Below are 15,509 nucleotides of genomic sequence, written 5' to 3' on the forward strand. Positions count from 1 at the left end.
TCAAAGTCACAGGAGTTTATTCAGAAAAGGCCTCTGCACCAGACTAAGAAAATGAGCCCCCCTCCCACCCCACCCCCAGCCCACGAGGAGCCAGGTTACAAAGGCGGGGGGCGGGCAGCGGCGCAGAGGACGGAAGAGGCGGGAAGTGAGGTCGAGGTAAGAAGGGTGCTGAAGACCTGGCCTTCCCCAAGGGTGGGACCCGCCCCCGGTGGGACCCGCCCCCGCCCCCACCCCCCGCCCCCGCCCCCCAGCAGTCGCAGCAGTGGCTGCAGTGACCAGCAGGGAGAGGCCCGCAGAGCTGGGCGCGGAGAACAGCCGCCGGCATGGCTCCCAGGCCTGCGGCAGGGCAGGGCAGGGCCCCGGGCGTCCCCTTCCCTAAGGCTCTCCGGGCTGGACAGAGGGCCCTGCCTCCGTGGGCTCTGCCCTCTCATCCACCTCGGGTGCTGCAGTGGCTGGGCTCCCGGGGGCACCCTGCTCCGGCCCTGCCTGGCCATCTGCTTCTTCTTTGACCCCATTTTCACCCTCTTCAGCCACTGGGCACCCTGACGGGGCAGGGGGCTGGGTGGGGGCCAGCGGCACGGTGCCATCACCTGCTGCCACCCCAGGGCCATCCCTGGCTCCCTGGTCCGTCTTCCTTCGCTTCCTCACCTCATCGGCCACCTTGGCCTCCAGGGGCTGGGGGCAGGGCTGCTCGGCCTCCTCTGGGGCTTGGCCGCCCAGTTCCTGGGTCTCCGCCCCGAGGCTGCCCTGGCTGAGGGCACAGCCCTCCAAGTTCAGGGCGATCGTCTCCACCTCCGAGGCGCTCGGGCCCGGCTCCCCTGGGGCCCGCTCCCGCAGATTCGCCTCCAACTTCCTCTTCTTGCTCTCCTTGAGGCTTGGAGACTCTGGCCCCTGCTCCTCGCCGGCCTCGTCTCCCTGGTCCTTCTCCAAGGCTCCAGCTTCCTGGGGCTCTGTGCCGGGAGGCTGGGGACCCCTGGCCACCTGGCCCTCCTCCTCACCCCTCCCTGGCCCGCAGGTCTGCCCCTGGGCTCCGGCCTCAAGGAGGGGGTCCCCAGGGCTCTCCTCCCCGTTGGCCTGCCTGGGGCGGGCCGGCCGGGGCGAGCAGGGAGGAGAGCACGGCCTGAACTTCTGCAGCTTGTCGTGGGGCCCCCAGACGAACCTGTAGCGGGGCCGGAAGTGCTCCCAGGCGAAGTAGAGCAGCTCACGGCGCTGGTGCCGGCAGCGCACGGTGAACACGAAGTAATCCAGGGCGCTCTGCCGGACGCCCGGCAGCTGCCGGCGCACCAGCGTCTCCTCCAGGAAGAAGCGGGCCAGGGGCGCCTGGTAATGCTCCAGGCCCAGCTCCCCCAGAGACTTGAGGATGCGGGTGATGCGGAGGTTGTTGTGGCTGTGCCTGGAGGGGACAGGGGGCGCTGGCAGGGCTCCACGGGGCGGGCGGCGCTCAGCCAAAGCCCACCCTTCCCCCCAAGAGCCTGATGTGCACCAGCAGAGACACCCCGGCCCACAGGCCAGCCCCTGTCCCCACCTGCTCCCCCTGCAGGGCCCCGGTCCCTGAGAAGACGGCCTGTGAGCCTGGACCATGTAGGTGGGGGATTGTGATGCATCCTCTAGAAGGGTGACTGTCCCCTCGGTCCCATGGAACACCCACCCCCACCTCAGCTGGAAGAGGACCAGGTGGGGACCCTCCAGAGGCGGGGGACTCAGTTATCCGTGGGCAAGGGTGGGTGTACCATCAGCAGAGTCATGCTCTGTGCCTCCCCCAAGCCCGGCGTTTCCCGCAAGGCAGGAGAGGGGAGCGTGCCCGCCACTCCCAGCGGGTGCCAGGCTCAGGGACGCTGGGAAGGCGATGGAGGCCCGCCGACGACCTGACCCCTGACCCCCGACCCACGTGGCAGGAGGGCACAGCCAAGAAGCTTGTGGACCCGCGCGGCTTTCCTTTGTGCTCGCACCCCTATCAGGTGGGGTCCACCCCCGCTCTGCAAGCAAGGAGGGTGGCCAGAGCCTCGGGCACCGGCCCTGCAGGCCTCCTCCCCAACCTGAGACCGGCTGCGCGGACCCCCGAGCTGCTGGGCCCGGGGTGAGGGGCACCCTCACCAGTTGAGGTTCTGGAAGCGCTTCTGGTAGTTCTGCGCTCGGCACACCCGGCCCGTGTCCCGGTCCTTGAGCTGGATTCCGAAGAAGCCCAGCATGAGCTCGTAGGCCTGGACAAACCGCTTCCTGACCTCCGTGGAGCTTTTAAACGCCTGGAAAACGCCCCCCGAGAGCAGCAGGGAGCTCAGGGTGGCTCCAGTGCAGCTGTGGGGCCGCACGCTGCCCTCGGTCCCCGATTCATCCCAGGGCTTCGGCTCAGACCCTTAGGGTGAAGTGCCAGGGCGCAGAAGCCCAGGGACGCTCTCTACACTCTGAGCTGCTGCAAGGTCTTTCCGAGGCCTGAGGCACTGCTGTAGCCCCAAGAGGAACTCCCTGACCTCAGAGGGGACCTCAGGGACCCCAGGGCTGGACACGGGGCGGCAAGCTCCCACCCTGTCTCCTCGGTGCACCTGCTTGGCCTCTCTCGCGGCTCCTTGGCTCCTGGAGCCCCTCCCAACCGCCCAGGGCATCCCCCATCCAGCCCAAACCAGGGCTGGCCGAGGCAGAGCCCGGTCACTCTGACTCTGCTTGTGGCCCCCGCCCTGGCCCCCTGGATGTGAGCAATCCTCAGGGTCGGATATCTCTGGAAGCCTGCAAGGAGCCCTGGGGGCAGAGGTGAGGACCGCTTGGGAAGGAAGGTAATTACAGGGCTGGGGGGGAGGGGCTCCTCTAGCTCCCTCAGCGCCAGCAGCTCCTGAAGGGGCAGCGAACCCAGGCCCCGCCCCTGGCCTTCAGAGCTCACCTGGACCTCGTGGAGCGTGAGGGGCTTGGCGTGGCAGTTCACTCCCGGCTCCCGCAGGGGAAACAGCCTGCGAAGGAAGAGATGGCACAGGCCCCGTCGGTGGCAGACGCGGGGCCACCGGCCACTCGGCACCCATTGGCTGGGTAGCCTGGGGCAGCTCTCCGCTTGCCTCCGGGCGCTGACTGGACCGCACCTGCCACAGGTTCTCACCAGCCAGTAAAGCCAAGGGGCGAGGGTGGGAGAGCTCCAGGGAGGGTGCCCAGGATGAAGGCCCAGGACAGACCCACCTACAGAAGTCCCAGCCCGCCCACTCAGCAGCAAGGGCACCCGCCAGCCACCCCCCGGGAAGCCCTCCATTCCTTTCCATTTTCACATTCTTCTGCTCCTCCCATCGTCATTAATGCTGTGGAATTATTCCCCGGGAAACCCCGTGCCCCGGGTTGCCCCCTGCAAGCTGTCCTTAAAGAATACTGCGTTTGTGGGGCAGCATCCGGGGGCACCTCAAGGCACCGTTAGAACCTGCCCCCGCGGCAGAGGGGCGCCGCGGACGGGCTCGGGACGGGCTCACGGGGCCTCCAGCCCGCTCGTTTGCTGCTCTTCCTGTCCCGCAAGACCGGGTGTCAGTTCCCAGCGGCAGAGGCTGTTTACAGCTGGAGAACCCAGAAGAACCCAGACTGCAGGACCCGGTCTCCCCTTAGCTGGTCCCGCCCGCAGTGCCGGGCACCGGGCCCTGAGGGCAGTGCGCCTGCTCAGTAAGCGCGGTACCTGGGAGAGGCGGAGCCAGGCTCCAGCCTGGGAGGGGCCTCAAGCCTCTCCTCCGGAGCCCCGCCCCGCAACCTCGGCTCTGCCCCGCCCACTCACCACTGGATGTAGGAGTGATTGTCCTCCAGGAGGTCGTACTCTTCCTTCCAGTTCTGAAGAATGTCCTCAATGAAACAGCCTGGGAGCCCCACGGGGACGAGTCAGCCAGGGCTCCCGAAAGCCCCTTCCCCCACTGCCCTCTGCCCCTTTCGTGAGGACGTCGGGGCCTGGCAGCTTCAGGCTGTGCACATCTCGTGTGATTTTTAACCCCACTTTGGCCAACTGCCACTCCGCCACCTGGAAAGCGGACCCTTATTGCTGATGGAGGGCAGAGCTGAGTGGGCAGGCCCCATCGGGGAAGGCCAAGTGGTCCCAAACCAGCACCTGTCTTTGCAGCAGTGGGGCCTCGCCACACCCCACAAAGCACAGGCTGCTGGCCAGAATTCTGCCCTCAAACGGAACCTGCAGCCAAGCCCCACCCTGCAGCGTGGTCTCCCGCAGGGCAGCCCCCGTTTCTGCAAAGGGCCACGAGGGGAACAGTTGAGGCTGTGCGGCCACCGGCCTGTGCTCTGGCAGGAGAGCAGCCACAGACAACGTGTAAGTGCAGGAGCATGGGTGGTTTCCAAGGAAACCTCACTATGGACGCTGAAATCTGAATCTCATATGATTTTCACACGTCACAACGTGTTATTATATCTTAAATCTTCCCCAACCATTTAAAAACGTAAAAACTGTTCTTTCCTGTTAGTTTACATATGCTGCCTCCCCACTACAGCGGGAGAGTCGGGTGGTCGGACAGAGACGGTGCGGCCCGCAAAGCCACCGGCATTCCTCGCCTGGCCCTTCGGCACACGTTGGCCAGTGGATCCAGGCCAAGGGTTGGGGCCCCGGCAGCCCCTCAGCAGCTTCCAGGGGGCCCCGTGGGGTTATCCGAAAGCCACGTGTCCAGAGCAGGTCCCAGCAGACCAGACGGGCAGAGGGGAGAAGGGAGCCCCCCGAGGCTGCAGCTGCCAGCAGCCAAGCAGGCACACACCGTTAGGCAGGAAGCGAATCTCGTTTCTGTAGAAGCTCAGGTTGGGCGTGTCACCGTTGCCATCTCCGTCCACCAAATCCTGAGGAGCCAGAGAAAGGTGCCCGTCAGGACATCACCGAAACAGGCTGCCTCCAAGGGCCCCTCACGCGAAAGCATTCCTGGGCTGGGTGGGAGGGAGCGGGTGGCTGCTCTTGGCCCGTGAACCTCCAGACACCCTGAAGGCTGGTGAAGACGCCAAGTGCCAAGCCTGGGCCCTGCAGCTTGAAGGTGAGGACGAGCCTGAATGCCTGGGGGACAGCAGCCACCTCTGACCACCAGCAACGACCTTCCCCTCACCAATGTGGGCCGGGGCTGGGAGGTCCCCTTCACCTGCACCCCAAAGACAGCCCAGGGGCTGCCTGAGACTCTTGGGCGCAGAGAGCCGGGGCTCAGGGAAAGGAGGCTGTGAGACGGGCTAGCGGTGCCGGGCCTCCTGGGGACGAGCTGCCAGCTGGCGCCGTCACGTGTTTTAAAGGTAAGCGCACCGAGATGGGAGTTAGGGCACCGCGCTGTCACCCCATGATTAGGGGAAGGAGCAGCAGGGGTTGCCCGGCAGGACGTGGGACATTGCCCAGCTGGCCTTCTCCGGGAGGAGGATTTGGTCCTGGGGGGGCTGCGGGGGGCAAGGGCTCTGCAGGCAGCTACCTACCGGGTAGTGGTGCCGGTACCTGCGTGTGTCCCGCGCTGCTCGCCAGTTCCGGGACCCTGTCACCTTGAGCTGGGAAGAGAGGAGACTGGATGAGGACCCCCCCCGCCAAGGAGACCCTCCCCACTCCTCAAGGCAGCCAGCAAGCAGAACCCACCCCACGGAGCCCCCATCCCGGCAGCAAGGACCTGGGCTGTCAGCAAAATCAGAGGGGGTCGGAGTCGCTGGGGTGGGGCTGGCCCCCTGCTACTCGCTCCAGCCCCAGGAGCCCCAGGCCAATGTGCATTCTTGGGGTGGAGCCCCCCTAACTCTAGCTTCCCTTTCTCCTCCCATGTTTGCTGGCTACCCTGCTTGGACCACACAGGACCTCGCCCTGGGAACCCCGCCTTTCCCAGCACTTCCTCCTTGCACTGTGCTCTAAGTTGTCACCTAAGGGGCTGTGTCCCTTGGGGCAGTGGCCTTGCCAGGAGGGGCCCCAGATGCTTCCCACGGTGGGCTTCTTAGCCAGATGCCAGTTTGGCCAATGGACGGCGGATGAAACTGAAACTCAGCAGAAGCTGGCCCTGCCCCTCCATCAGTGTCCGTTTGTCTGCCTCCCTGAGTCACCTCCAGAGAATGGGTCCTGACCGATGCTGGTCACGTGCACGGCTCAGAGCAGGGCCAGCCCCACAGATGCACAAATGACGGAGCCCGGGGCGAAGCACCGAAAAGCCATGCCGGGACCCAGTGTGGGGCAGCCAGGGAGGACCACGGGGGCCCCTGTGGGAGAGGGGATGGGGGCTCTGTAGAGGGACAGAAGCCACAGCAGGAAAGAGACAGGAAAGAGGTCAGAGGACTGCGTGCATCTCACAGGGAGGTCAAGGAGCCAGGGCACTGCTTCAGGAGCGTGGCCTGTGGAACTACGGTGGTGACAGTGTCTCACCACGCCCAGTGGGCATCTGCCTGGGCAAAGAGCCAGATTCCTGCCCTGTGACTCCTGTGACCTGTGACCCTGACCACTGCCCAGCCTACCTCCCTGAAACGCTAGAGAAGTGCCGAGGCCGCCGGCCTTCCAGCCAGGCCCAGGAGCCCCTTGGGGTCCCTCTCGCTGACTGACCACTCCAAGACACAGAGAGAAACCTGAAAACCAGAGCTCTCATCTGCTACAGGGAGAATCCGTCCCCGACACCACACAGGCTGGAATTCAAGACTCCCTAGACATGGTGCCAGGACGCCCACATCCACATCCCAAAGTGAGGGGGACACATGGTGACAGCTACCACTTGGGGCCTTCCCTCTTACCCGGAACCCCAGCTGCACCCGCTCCGGGAATGTGACACCCGGGGGTGCTAGCAAGTAACCGCTGGTGATGATGAGTAACCGTGATTATGACAAGTAACCAGTGGTGACGAGTAACCGGGGGGCACAGCCGGCCACCCCGGCGCAGGCGCGCCACACACACGTAGCCTCCAAGGCCACCTCCAAGACGACGTGAGGTCAGCCCCAGCCAGAGTGGGTGGGTGCTGCGCCCGGTGAGGATCCGTGGGGCGGGGGGGGGCAGGCTGGGGGCTCTGGGGCCTGAGGGAAGCTGGAGTCCTGGACAGCCGGGCAGGCGGAGGTGCCCCCCGAGGGGCGCCAGGGTGTAGGAGGGAGCTCCAGGAGGCCGAGGCGGGCAGTGGAGGTGGCCAGCACTGAGGGCTGGGGCCTCTTCAGAGGACAGAGCCAGGGCCTGAGGCTGGGCTAGGACAGAGAGGAGTCCAGGATGTGCGGGGCCACCCCCTTGAGGAGGTGTCCTTACGCAGATCTGGTCCTGGGGACACGGGTCCGAGGGTGGCCCTGGATTCCCTGCAAGGTGCCCTGGTGCGGGGGCGGGCGGGGGGGTTCGGGCGGATCTCAGGGTGTCCTGGGGATCACGATGGGGGAGGAGGAGGACAGGGCCGGGAAGAGGGCAACCGCTGGAGATGCGGAGCCGGGCCCCAAGCCGGGCCTCCTGGAAGGGGCTCCACACCCGGCCCCGGGGTCGGGGGAGAACGATTTTCCAGGAGCCGGGCCTTGCCCCCTATTCCAACGCGGCCTCCCCAGGGGCGCCGGGTCCCCAGCGCGCGGGGGCGGCACCTGGAACGCGCTGGGCCGTGCATCCGCCTCGGCCTCCACGTCCCCCGGAGCGCCGGCTTCGCCATCCTCGTCGGCCCCGGCCCTCGGGCCCTCGCCGTCCTCCTCCTCGTCCTCCTCCCAGGTCGAGTCGCAGTCCGGGTCCTCCATACTCCGGCGGCGGCGGGATCCGCTCCGGCGGAAGCGAAAGTGATACAGGGAGGAAGCGCGGGGGCGTGCCGGGGGCGTGCCGGGGGCGTGTCTGGGGGGCGGACCCGGGGCTTCCGACTCTATCCGCCCCGCCCGGAGGAGGCCCATCCCCAGGAGGCCCCCTGGAGGATGTCCCCCTGGAGGAGGCCCATCACCCCGAGAAAGCCCCTCCGGAGGACGCTCGCCCCCTTCCCCCGTGAGGCTGCCCCCCACCCATGCCCACCTTGGTGATTTCTCCCTGGAGAGGCCCCCTGGAGGACGCTCCCCGAGGACACCCCCTCAGGATCCTCCCAGAATATCCCTTTCCCCTGGGAAAATGTCCCCCCAAAAGATGTTTCCCTGGAGGATGCTGGCCTCCCCAACCCACCAACCTGAAAAGTCTCTCTTCCACTATGCGGGAATGTTCCCCTCCACCCTGGAGATCTTTTTCTTGGAGGATGCTTACCTCCTAGAAGTCCAGAACCATCCCCTAGAAGAAGCCCCGCCCCCGTGTCCGCCTCAGAAGAATGTAGCCCAGGATGCCCTCTCCTCTGAGGATGTTTCCAGAGGGTCCCTGTCCCTCAGAGCACCCCCCAGAAGGTCCCTTCCCCTCCAGAACATTCTCCCTGGAGGGTACCTCTCTCCGCCATCGCGCCCCCTCAGGATGACCTGAGGCAGGGTGTCCCCCGAAGGGTGGCCCCCTGGAGGCTGTCTGCAGCAGATGTCCCCCACCCCGTACGGATGTGTGGAGGATGTCCCCCCACAAGGATGGCCCCAGGAGGACACCCCCTGGAAGTTGTCCCCCAGGTGACCCCCCAGCATGCCCTCCAGGTGTCGGCTGGAGCAGCAGTCTCATCAGATTTCCTTTGGGGACTGAACTGCTTTCAAGCGCCCTCAGATGGTTGGTAGACCCCATCTTCCTGGGCAGTAGGGCAGAGATCCCTGTGTCCCCTCCAAAGGTTCACAACTGGGCAGTTTGCTTCTTCAAGGCCAGCGGGAAAGTCTCTCTCCAGTAGAGAGTCCCATAGTGTCCTCGTGGGTCTGCCCTCCTGTCCCCTTTGCTGCATTAGAATGGTTCTAAGAAAGCACAGGGGCTGCCTGCACTTACGAGGGGGCACCAGGCAAAGACCCAAACACCTGGAGGCAGAAATGGCTGGGGATCACCCTCGGGGCTGTTCAACACAGACTGAGGCCCAGCCCAGCCCCCGGGGATGCTGACCTCACCCAGCCCTACAAGTCAGCTACCAGGCCTCAGGGGACGTGACAGTCCTCCAGCTGCGCAGCTGGGGACGACCCAGAGCGGAACAGAACCTGCCAATCTCGGCCGTGGGCACAGCTAAAGACCTTTTTTGGTGCTGGTGCGAATTCCTTGCAGGCTCACCACCCTGTTACCTCGCTGGGTACCGTCTTGCCTGGACGACTTTCTAAAAGGACAGGGGTGACTCCGCCAAAGGTATGGAGCTCTGGGCATTTCTGCAGATCGTCTGCCACCGATGGCCTGGGCAGCTGCCCTGAGGAGCAGGTGATAGAAGAGCTGCCAGGCATCCGGTGGGGCTGGCCCACCACAGGCTGCGGCCACGGGCCTGGCCTTCTCAGCTGACTTGCAGCTGGCCTTGGAGACCCTGGCCGTGACTTCCAGGCTCTGACGGAGGCACTGATGGGTGCTGGGGTGCCCTCCAGGGTTGGGCCGCTCTGAGAGCACGTGGGTGGGTAGGCTCCCCCCCTCTGCCCCCGAGAACAGACAAGCATGCAGCGGAGACAGGGCCGTGGCCCCAGCCGGCGGCGCTCAGAGCACAGCCTCCCCACGGCTGCCCGCTGCCGCACGCAAGGCTTGTTCTTAGACGCTGCCCAGCTTCCGCTTTACAATGCCAGTCACACACAACCGCACCTGGGCTCCGTCTAGAGTCCCCTCCCCGTGGCAGGAGGTTACCGCCACTGCCGAGGGTGTGATCTTCTGCTGGAGACTTACCCCAGGGGGTCCCCCATGCGGCGGGTCTGACCGTGAGGTGCAAGCTTCTGCCCCAGCTTCCCGCACGGGGCAGCCGGGCTGGAATGCCAGGGCTGCTCAGGGTCGGAAGACCTGACCCAAGACACTCAACCTGACACAAAACGCTGCCGGACACAGCGCCGGCCCTGCCAGGGGAGCGGGCGACGGCCTCCGACCCCGCGCCAGGTGACCTCGGCCCATGGAGCTCCTGGCCTGGCCTCGTGGGCTCAGCCAGTTCTGACCTCCTGCTCCTCCGGATGGTGGGGGACGGGTGGCATTCAACGTCCTCGTGGTTTGTCAAGATGAGGGCGAGCACCTTCGCCGTCAGTCACTCGGGGAGGCCCGGCTGCGCCTTTCAACACAAAAGCTCAGCCAGAATTCTCACCCTCACGATCGTTTGTTCTCGGGAAGGAGGCACCAGTTCCGGCTGGTTTGCTCTCTTAACGTTTTGCTTTTGAAGGGTTGCTCACATGCAACAAAGTAGCCACTCTGGAACCTGTTGTTACTAGGTTGTATATTCATTGTATCAAATGATCCCGTACATCAAAGTTAGCTTGTTATAAATCCTGAAAAAATACCACTTCCTATTGCAGGAGAAATTAACTTACTTTGGTATTAAAATCACACAATTCCAGGTTGCTGTTTTGTGTTTTAATGTCCTTCAGTCAATCACAAGCGCACCTCGGTCAGCCCGGGGCCCAGGCTGCAGCGGGCCGGCCCCACGTCCTGCCTCCCTCCACACACTCATTTGGTCTGTTTGCGAGTTACTTGAGAATACAAAAATAACCGCTACAAATTCTCTGTATGGGCATATAAAAACTGAGCAAAAAGCATCTCAGTAGTCTGTTACCTTAAAACAAAACATCTCAGAAAAAATACAACACAGGATTAACTTCTGCAGTATTTTTTTTCATATAAAACACTAGTAAAATAGGCTTCTTAAAAATTAAATAGTGAAATACCAACCAAATTATATACATCATTACAGTACAAGTGAATGAGGCAAAATACCCAGTTCTCAGTCTCTCGGGTGGTGGAGGGGCCGGCGCCTGCGGCCTGACGCTCTCCTGCGGCCGCAGTCAGTTGAGAGCGGTAGACAGATGGACAAATGGGGAGACCAGGGCTCCTCGGAGCAGAGACGGGGGTCGGTGTGTTATTGCTGGCTGTGCCCCGCTCTCTGCCCATGCAGCCTGGCCCACAGGCCCGTGCCAACGCTTAGCCACAGGCCCAGCCCAGCCGTCGTCACGAAGCCACGAGTGTCCGGAGTGGACATGGCCTGGCTCACACCTCTTGGGTCTCAGCATCTGAACGGATCCCGTTCTGGTCATTAGGGGCCATCTGAGCCCAGGCGATCTGAGTGGCACCGCGGGAGCCTCTGGCACCTGAGGGTAGGCAGCAGGCCTTGTGGCATCTGACCCGCCGACCGCCTGGTGACCACGGTGCCCGCCTGCTGTGAGCGTCTACGTCCGGCGCCGCTTGGCCGCGCTGGGGCTGGAGGGGTTGCTGTTGGCGGTCAGGACTTTGTCGGTGACCCGGCTGCGCTTCCGCTTGTCCGGCCCCTCTCTGGACCCCAAGTCTGAGTTGCTCTTGTCTTTGTCTTTGCTGGACTTTTCTGTTGCTTTCCCCAAGCTTCCTGAAGATGAAAAAACTGGGAGACAAAATCATTTGGCTGAAAACAGAATATCCAAAATTTTATTTCATCTTCCTGTCCAGTTTAAGAACTCTACACCTACATACATGACATTGACCCCAAAAGGCTCCTCCTGAACTGGGGGTGCCCACGTGGCCTGCCCCTTGGGGGAGCGGGGCCCAGCTGTGCCAGTCTTTGCTCCTCGGGGTTCGCCCTGCACTGAGACGGCCGCCACCCGTTCAGTCGTACAGTACGCCCTCCTGCACCCCGTGACCACTGACCGGGCCCGGGGCCAGGCTGCCCCGTGCCCCCCTCCCCGCCCTGTGCCGGCCCCGTGTGTGTGACCTCCCAGCATGGGAGGCTCTGCCTCTGCAGACGGAAGCGGCCTTCTCAGCTGCTGAGCCAGACGCCAGGCCCTGGCTGCCCGCGACAGGGAGGCCTGGCCAGGCTGCGGTGCTGTGCCCCCGGGGCCCCAGGAGGGGTGGGTGAGCTGCATACTTACCATCATCAGCCACGTTGTGGGGGTCCACGTCTTCCTTCATTTCCTCGTTTGTTTCCTCCTCAATGACCACTTTTCCTGGGGGGAAATGGCCAATGGTGACCTAGAGCCCGGGGCAGTGGGCGCTGCAGCGGCTCAGGCCAGGGGCTCCTCCTGACTCGGGAGGCGCGTATGTCCTTCAGGAAGTCCTAGCCCCGTCCCGGGGGCCCCCAGACCTCCCCATCAAAGAGGGCTCAGCGTCACCCTGCCAGTGACACTCACTCCCCCATGCTCGTGATCTTCACCCTGACACCACCGCCCTCGGCCTTTCCTAGTTCCCAAGTCTGCTCTCGCCCGAGTCTCACCTTCTCGGACTTCTTGAATGATTTCTTCTGGAAGGACAAAGTTCCTCTCTGGATTTGGGAATGGAAGAATCTCAGACTCGTGCTGATGGCAAACAGGGCATTTTGGTTTTTTTTCAAGAAACAAAGAAGAAAATGTGATTTTAAAAAAGTCACACTTAAAAGAAAATGTGACTAAAGATGTGTAAGAGACAACTCAGGAGCGACCAATGAACACACGTGACCGTCTTGGGGGCTGCGGTGGGCAGGCGCAGGGCTGAGACCTTTCTTCTTTCTCCTGTGCAGTCTACGAGGGGCTGGCTTGTCACAGAGACTCAGACAAGGAAAAACTACAGTGCGAGCCGCAGGCAGGCATCACGATGCGAAGAAGGGTTTAGTGTCACCTGAGATGATGCCGGGGCAGCTCCGCCGGCTGGCACGCCTCCGGGGGCACAAGCAGGCAGTGCCGTCATGCCGGCCTGGCCCGGCTGCATGGGCTCCCCCTCCGGGAGAGCGCCTGCAGAGTCTGCAAGAGCCGTGAGGAAAGGCAGGCCATGGTGCCTGGGTCCCGTCTCCGGCAGGGGGAAGGAGCCAGGGAGGCAGGGAGAGCCACCCCCGCGGAAAGCAGGTAAGCAAAGCAAAATGACAGGGCCTCCAGTCCCCAACTTGAAAGCTGTGCCGACAAGCCAGGTGGTCAGCATGTAAATGTGCCAACCAACATCCGGGAGCTTCGCAAACCCCGAGGGCTCCTGGGCTCATGGTCACCTTGTGGGGTGCGGTCCACAGAGTCGTATTTACAAGGCCCCAGGTGACTGAGGCATCAGCTCCATAGTGGTACTGGGGACTAAGGAAGCGAGGGGGGAAGGGCCACCTGTCCTGGGCTGAGACCCCTGGGCGGCCCCCCCCCAGTGTCATGTGGGCCCTGTACCGGGCGTCACAGATGCAGGACCTTGGAGCCAGTGCCTGTGCCTGAGAGCCAACTGTCTCTCCTACTGCGCCAAGGCCCCCCAGGACAGGGGCCCCGCACACTCATCTGTGTCTAGCTCCTGGCCCCCAGCCTGGAGTCGGGGTGCAGGAAGTTCCTGGGGGTCACATGACCCACAACATGACAAGCATGGGAGCCCTGTCAAGCCTCTGAACCCAGGAATTCTCGGGGAGCGGGGCCCCAGCTGGTGGGCACGACCCCTCTGCAGGGCCTGCTTTAGTTTAGCGGCTTGTCCTCGAGTTTCCAGGGTACTGACTGTGGGCCAGGAGGTCAGTTCCAGGGCCCAGCTGTCAGTTCCCCTTTCTATGCGAGGTCGATGAGGCGCAAACGACTTGCCCAGGACCGACAGGGAGCGAGTGGCGCAGTTTATGGACACAAGAAGGCCCGGGCTTTGCTCTCCGCCTCACAGACGTGTAAGCAGGTCTCAGCTGGGCAGCTGGAGCAGCCCCAAGTCCCGAGGAGAGGCCGAGCTTTGCCTAACCCCAACACGGTCTCCCACCCTGCCTGTCACCTGACATCCCCACTCCCACTCATTCTCCAGACACCCCGGCCTCCTCTGCATCCCCTGACGCACCAATGCCTGCTGCCACAGGGCCTTGACGCCTGCCATTCCTCTGCCGGGAATGCCCACCTGTCTTTTCTGCCGTCCTGGTTACCTAGTTAACCTTTTCCCCCTCAGACACGGCCAGCTGGGGTTTCCATGAAGCCTGGGCCCCTGCCTGCCTGGTTCTCACAGAAACCACCATATTCATCTTAATATGACTCAGACTCGATCACCTCCCTGCCTATAGCACTCGGAGACTTTCCACAAGACTGACAATGGCCTAAGAGCCCCCTCCCGTGAGCTTCAGCTCCCTAGTTATCTCCTGGAGAGATCTTAACCGACCACCCCCCAACCCCCCACCTAAGGTAGATTCCATGCAATAACTAGCTACCGTCATTAGGCGTGTGTTTTTCGTAAAACTACTCAGAGCTATCTTGTTCAACAACTGGTCCCCTGTGGGACATCCCAGACATCAAGGTCCCTGAGGGCCCGGCAAGGGCCCAGGGAGGAGGCATGGAGGGGGTTCCCTGCCACCAGCTCTGTCTGGGGGAGGGACGGGCTCTGGCCCTGGGAGGACTGGGGAGGGTGGGGTCCTGCTCACCAGTGCCTGCATGTCATACATGGTGCTCAGGTGGTCCCAGATGACCTTGGATGGGACCTGCCGCCCGATGTTCTGGCTGAACTTGTCTCGGATACAGATCATATGGAAGTGCCGGTTCACACCTGCAGAAGGAAGGGGTCAGCTTGTGGGGAGGGGCGGGCCAGCAGGTAGGGTGGAGAAGAGAGGTGGGGGGCAAGGGGGCGAGAGGGGCAGTGGTTGGAGGGGGTGGGAGTTAGGGGAGCAGGGGGGAGGGGGGAGGGGGGACAGGAAAGGGCAGGGGTCAGCGGGGAAGGAGTAAAGAGGGGCCGTGGTGGCTGCGCGCAGGAGCGGGCAGTCGGGCGGGGTGGGGGTATAGAAGGGGCAGCGGGGGCAGGAGCGGGGACTGAGGGAGAGGGCGGGGTGCAGGAGAAGGCAGGGGTTGGGGTGCGCAGGTCGGGGCAGGGTCTGTGGGGGTGCAGGCACAGGAGGCCCCGCCCCGTCCGCCCCGCGCGCGCCCCCGGCTGTTGCCCGCCGCCCCGCCCCCACGCGGGTGCGCGGCCTCGGCGCGGCGCAGCGCTCCGCTCCGCTCACCGACGGGCTTGTGGCCCAGCATGGCGTGGAAGAGGCACACCTCCACCTCGGGGCTCCACACCACCGTTTCCTCGGCAGGGCTGGTGGCCGCCTCCCCCGGCCCCTTGTCGCCCGCCGCGCCGCCGCCGCCCACCTCAGCTTCCCCCATGGCCCGGCCGCCCAGCGACGAGCCCCCGGCGGGAGCTGGCGCGGCCACGGGCTCCGCGCAGGCGCACTCCACAGGGCGGGCGCGCGCTCGGCGGGTTCGCTCTCGGGCTCGCGCGCGGCGCCTGCGCAGGCGCAGCTGAGGGCTGGGTAGCGGCGCCCCCTGGCGGCCCGGTCCCGTGGCGCAGCGCCGTCAGAGTGCGCATCACTGAAAGGAGTGGGTTTGGGGAGAGGGATGGAAACGCCCTAAATTAGGTTGTGTCATATCTGCACAGCTCGGGGTAAACCCCGCTGAACTGTACGCTTTAAGTGGCGGAATTTCAAGTTACACCTCAGTAAAGCAGCTAAGAAGAAAAGCAACAGGCAACCTACAATGCCTGAGAGTGTGGGCTCCAAGAGCTTCCATTGCCCCTGGCCTGAGCGCTGCAGAGGGGCTCCTGCGCGCCGGGTCAGGGGCGTCCGGGCCCATCCTCCCCGACCCGGGCCTCTAGAGTGGTCGGCAGGTGAGCCCTGTGGGGTTAATCCTGGCCGCGGAGGAGCGGGGCCTGGGCCTGGGCCTGGGCGGAGTCTGGTCCGAGG

At 64.0% G+C, this 15,509-nt stretch overlaps 2 protein-coding genes across 2 annotated transcripts; both read right to left on the reverse strand.

Moving 5' to 3' along the window:
* Positions 1-7,684, reverse strand: OGFR (opioid growth factor receptor). The gene is made up of 7 exons (XM_059036529.2): positions 7,486-7,684; positions 5,395-5,463; positions 4,707-4,785; positions 3,734-3,812; positions 2,873-2,939; positions 2,095-2,243; positions 1-1,393 (listed from the first exon to the last, which is right to left on the reverse strand). Exons 1-7 carry the CDS (start codon positions 7,630-7,632, stop codon positions 376-378), a joined length of 1,608 nt encoding a protein of 535 aa, XP_058892512.1. The 5' UTR covers positions 7,633-7,684; the 3' UTR covers positions 1-375.
* Positions 7,685-10,273: 2,589 nt separating this feature from the next.
* MRGBP (MRG domain binding protein) lies at positions 10,274-14,979 on the reverse strand. Its single transcript, XM_059036591.2, has 5 exons — positions 14,787-14,979; positions 14,217-14,338; positions 12,111-12,192; positions 11,770-11,844; positions 10,274-11,285 (listed from the first exon to the last, which is right to left on the reverse strand). Exons 1-5 carry the CDS (start codon positions 14,932-14,934, stop codon positions 11,098-11,100), a joined length of 615 nt encoding a protein of 204 aa, XP_058892574.1. The 5' UTR covers positions 14,935-14,979; the 3' UTR covers positions 10,274-11,097.
* Positions 14,980-15,509: the final 530 nt, after the last annotated feature.

The sequence above is a fragment of the Kogia breviceps genome, chromosome 14 (genome assembly GCF_026419965.1).
Source record: "Kogia breviceps isolate mKogBre1 chromosome 14, mKogBre1 haplotype 1, whole genome shotgun sequence".
Lineage (NCBI taxonomy): Eukaryota > Metazoa > Chordata > Mammalia > Artiodactyla > Physeteridae > Kogia > Kogia breviceps.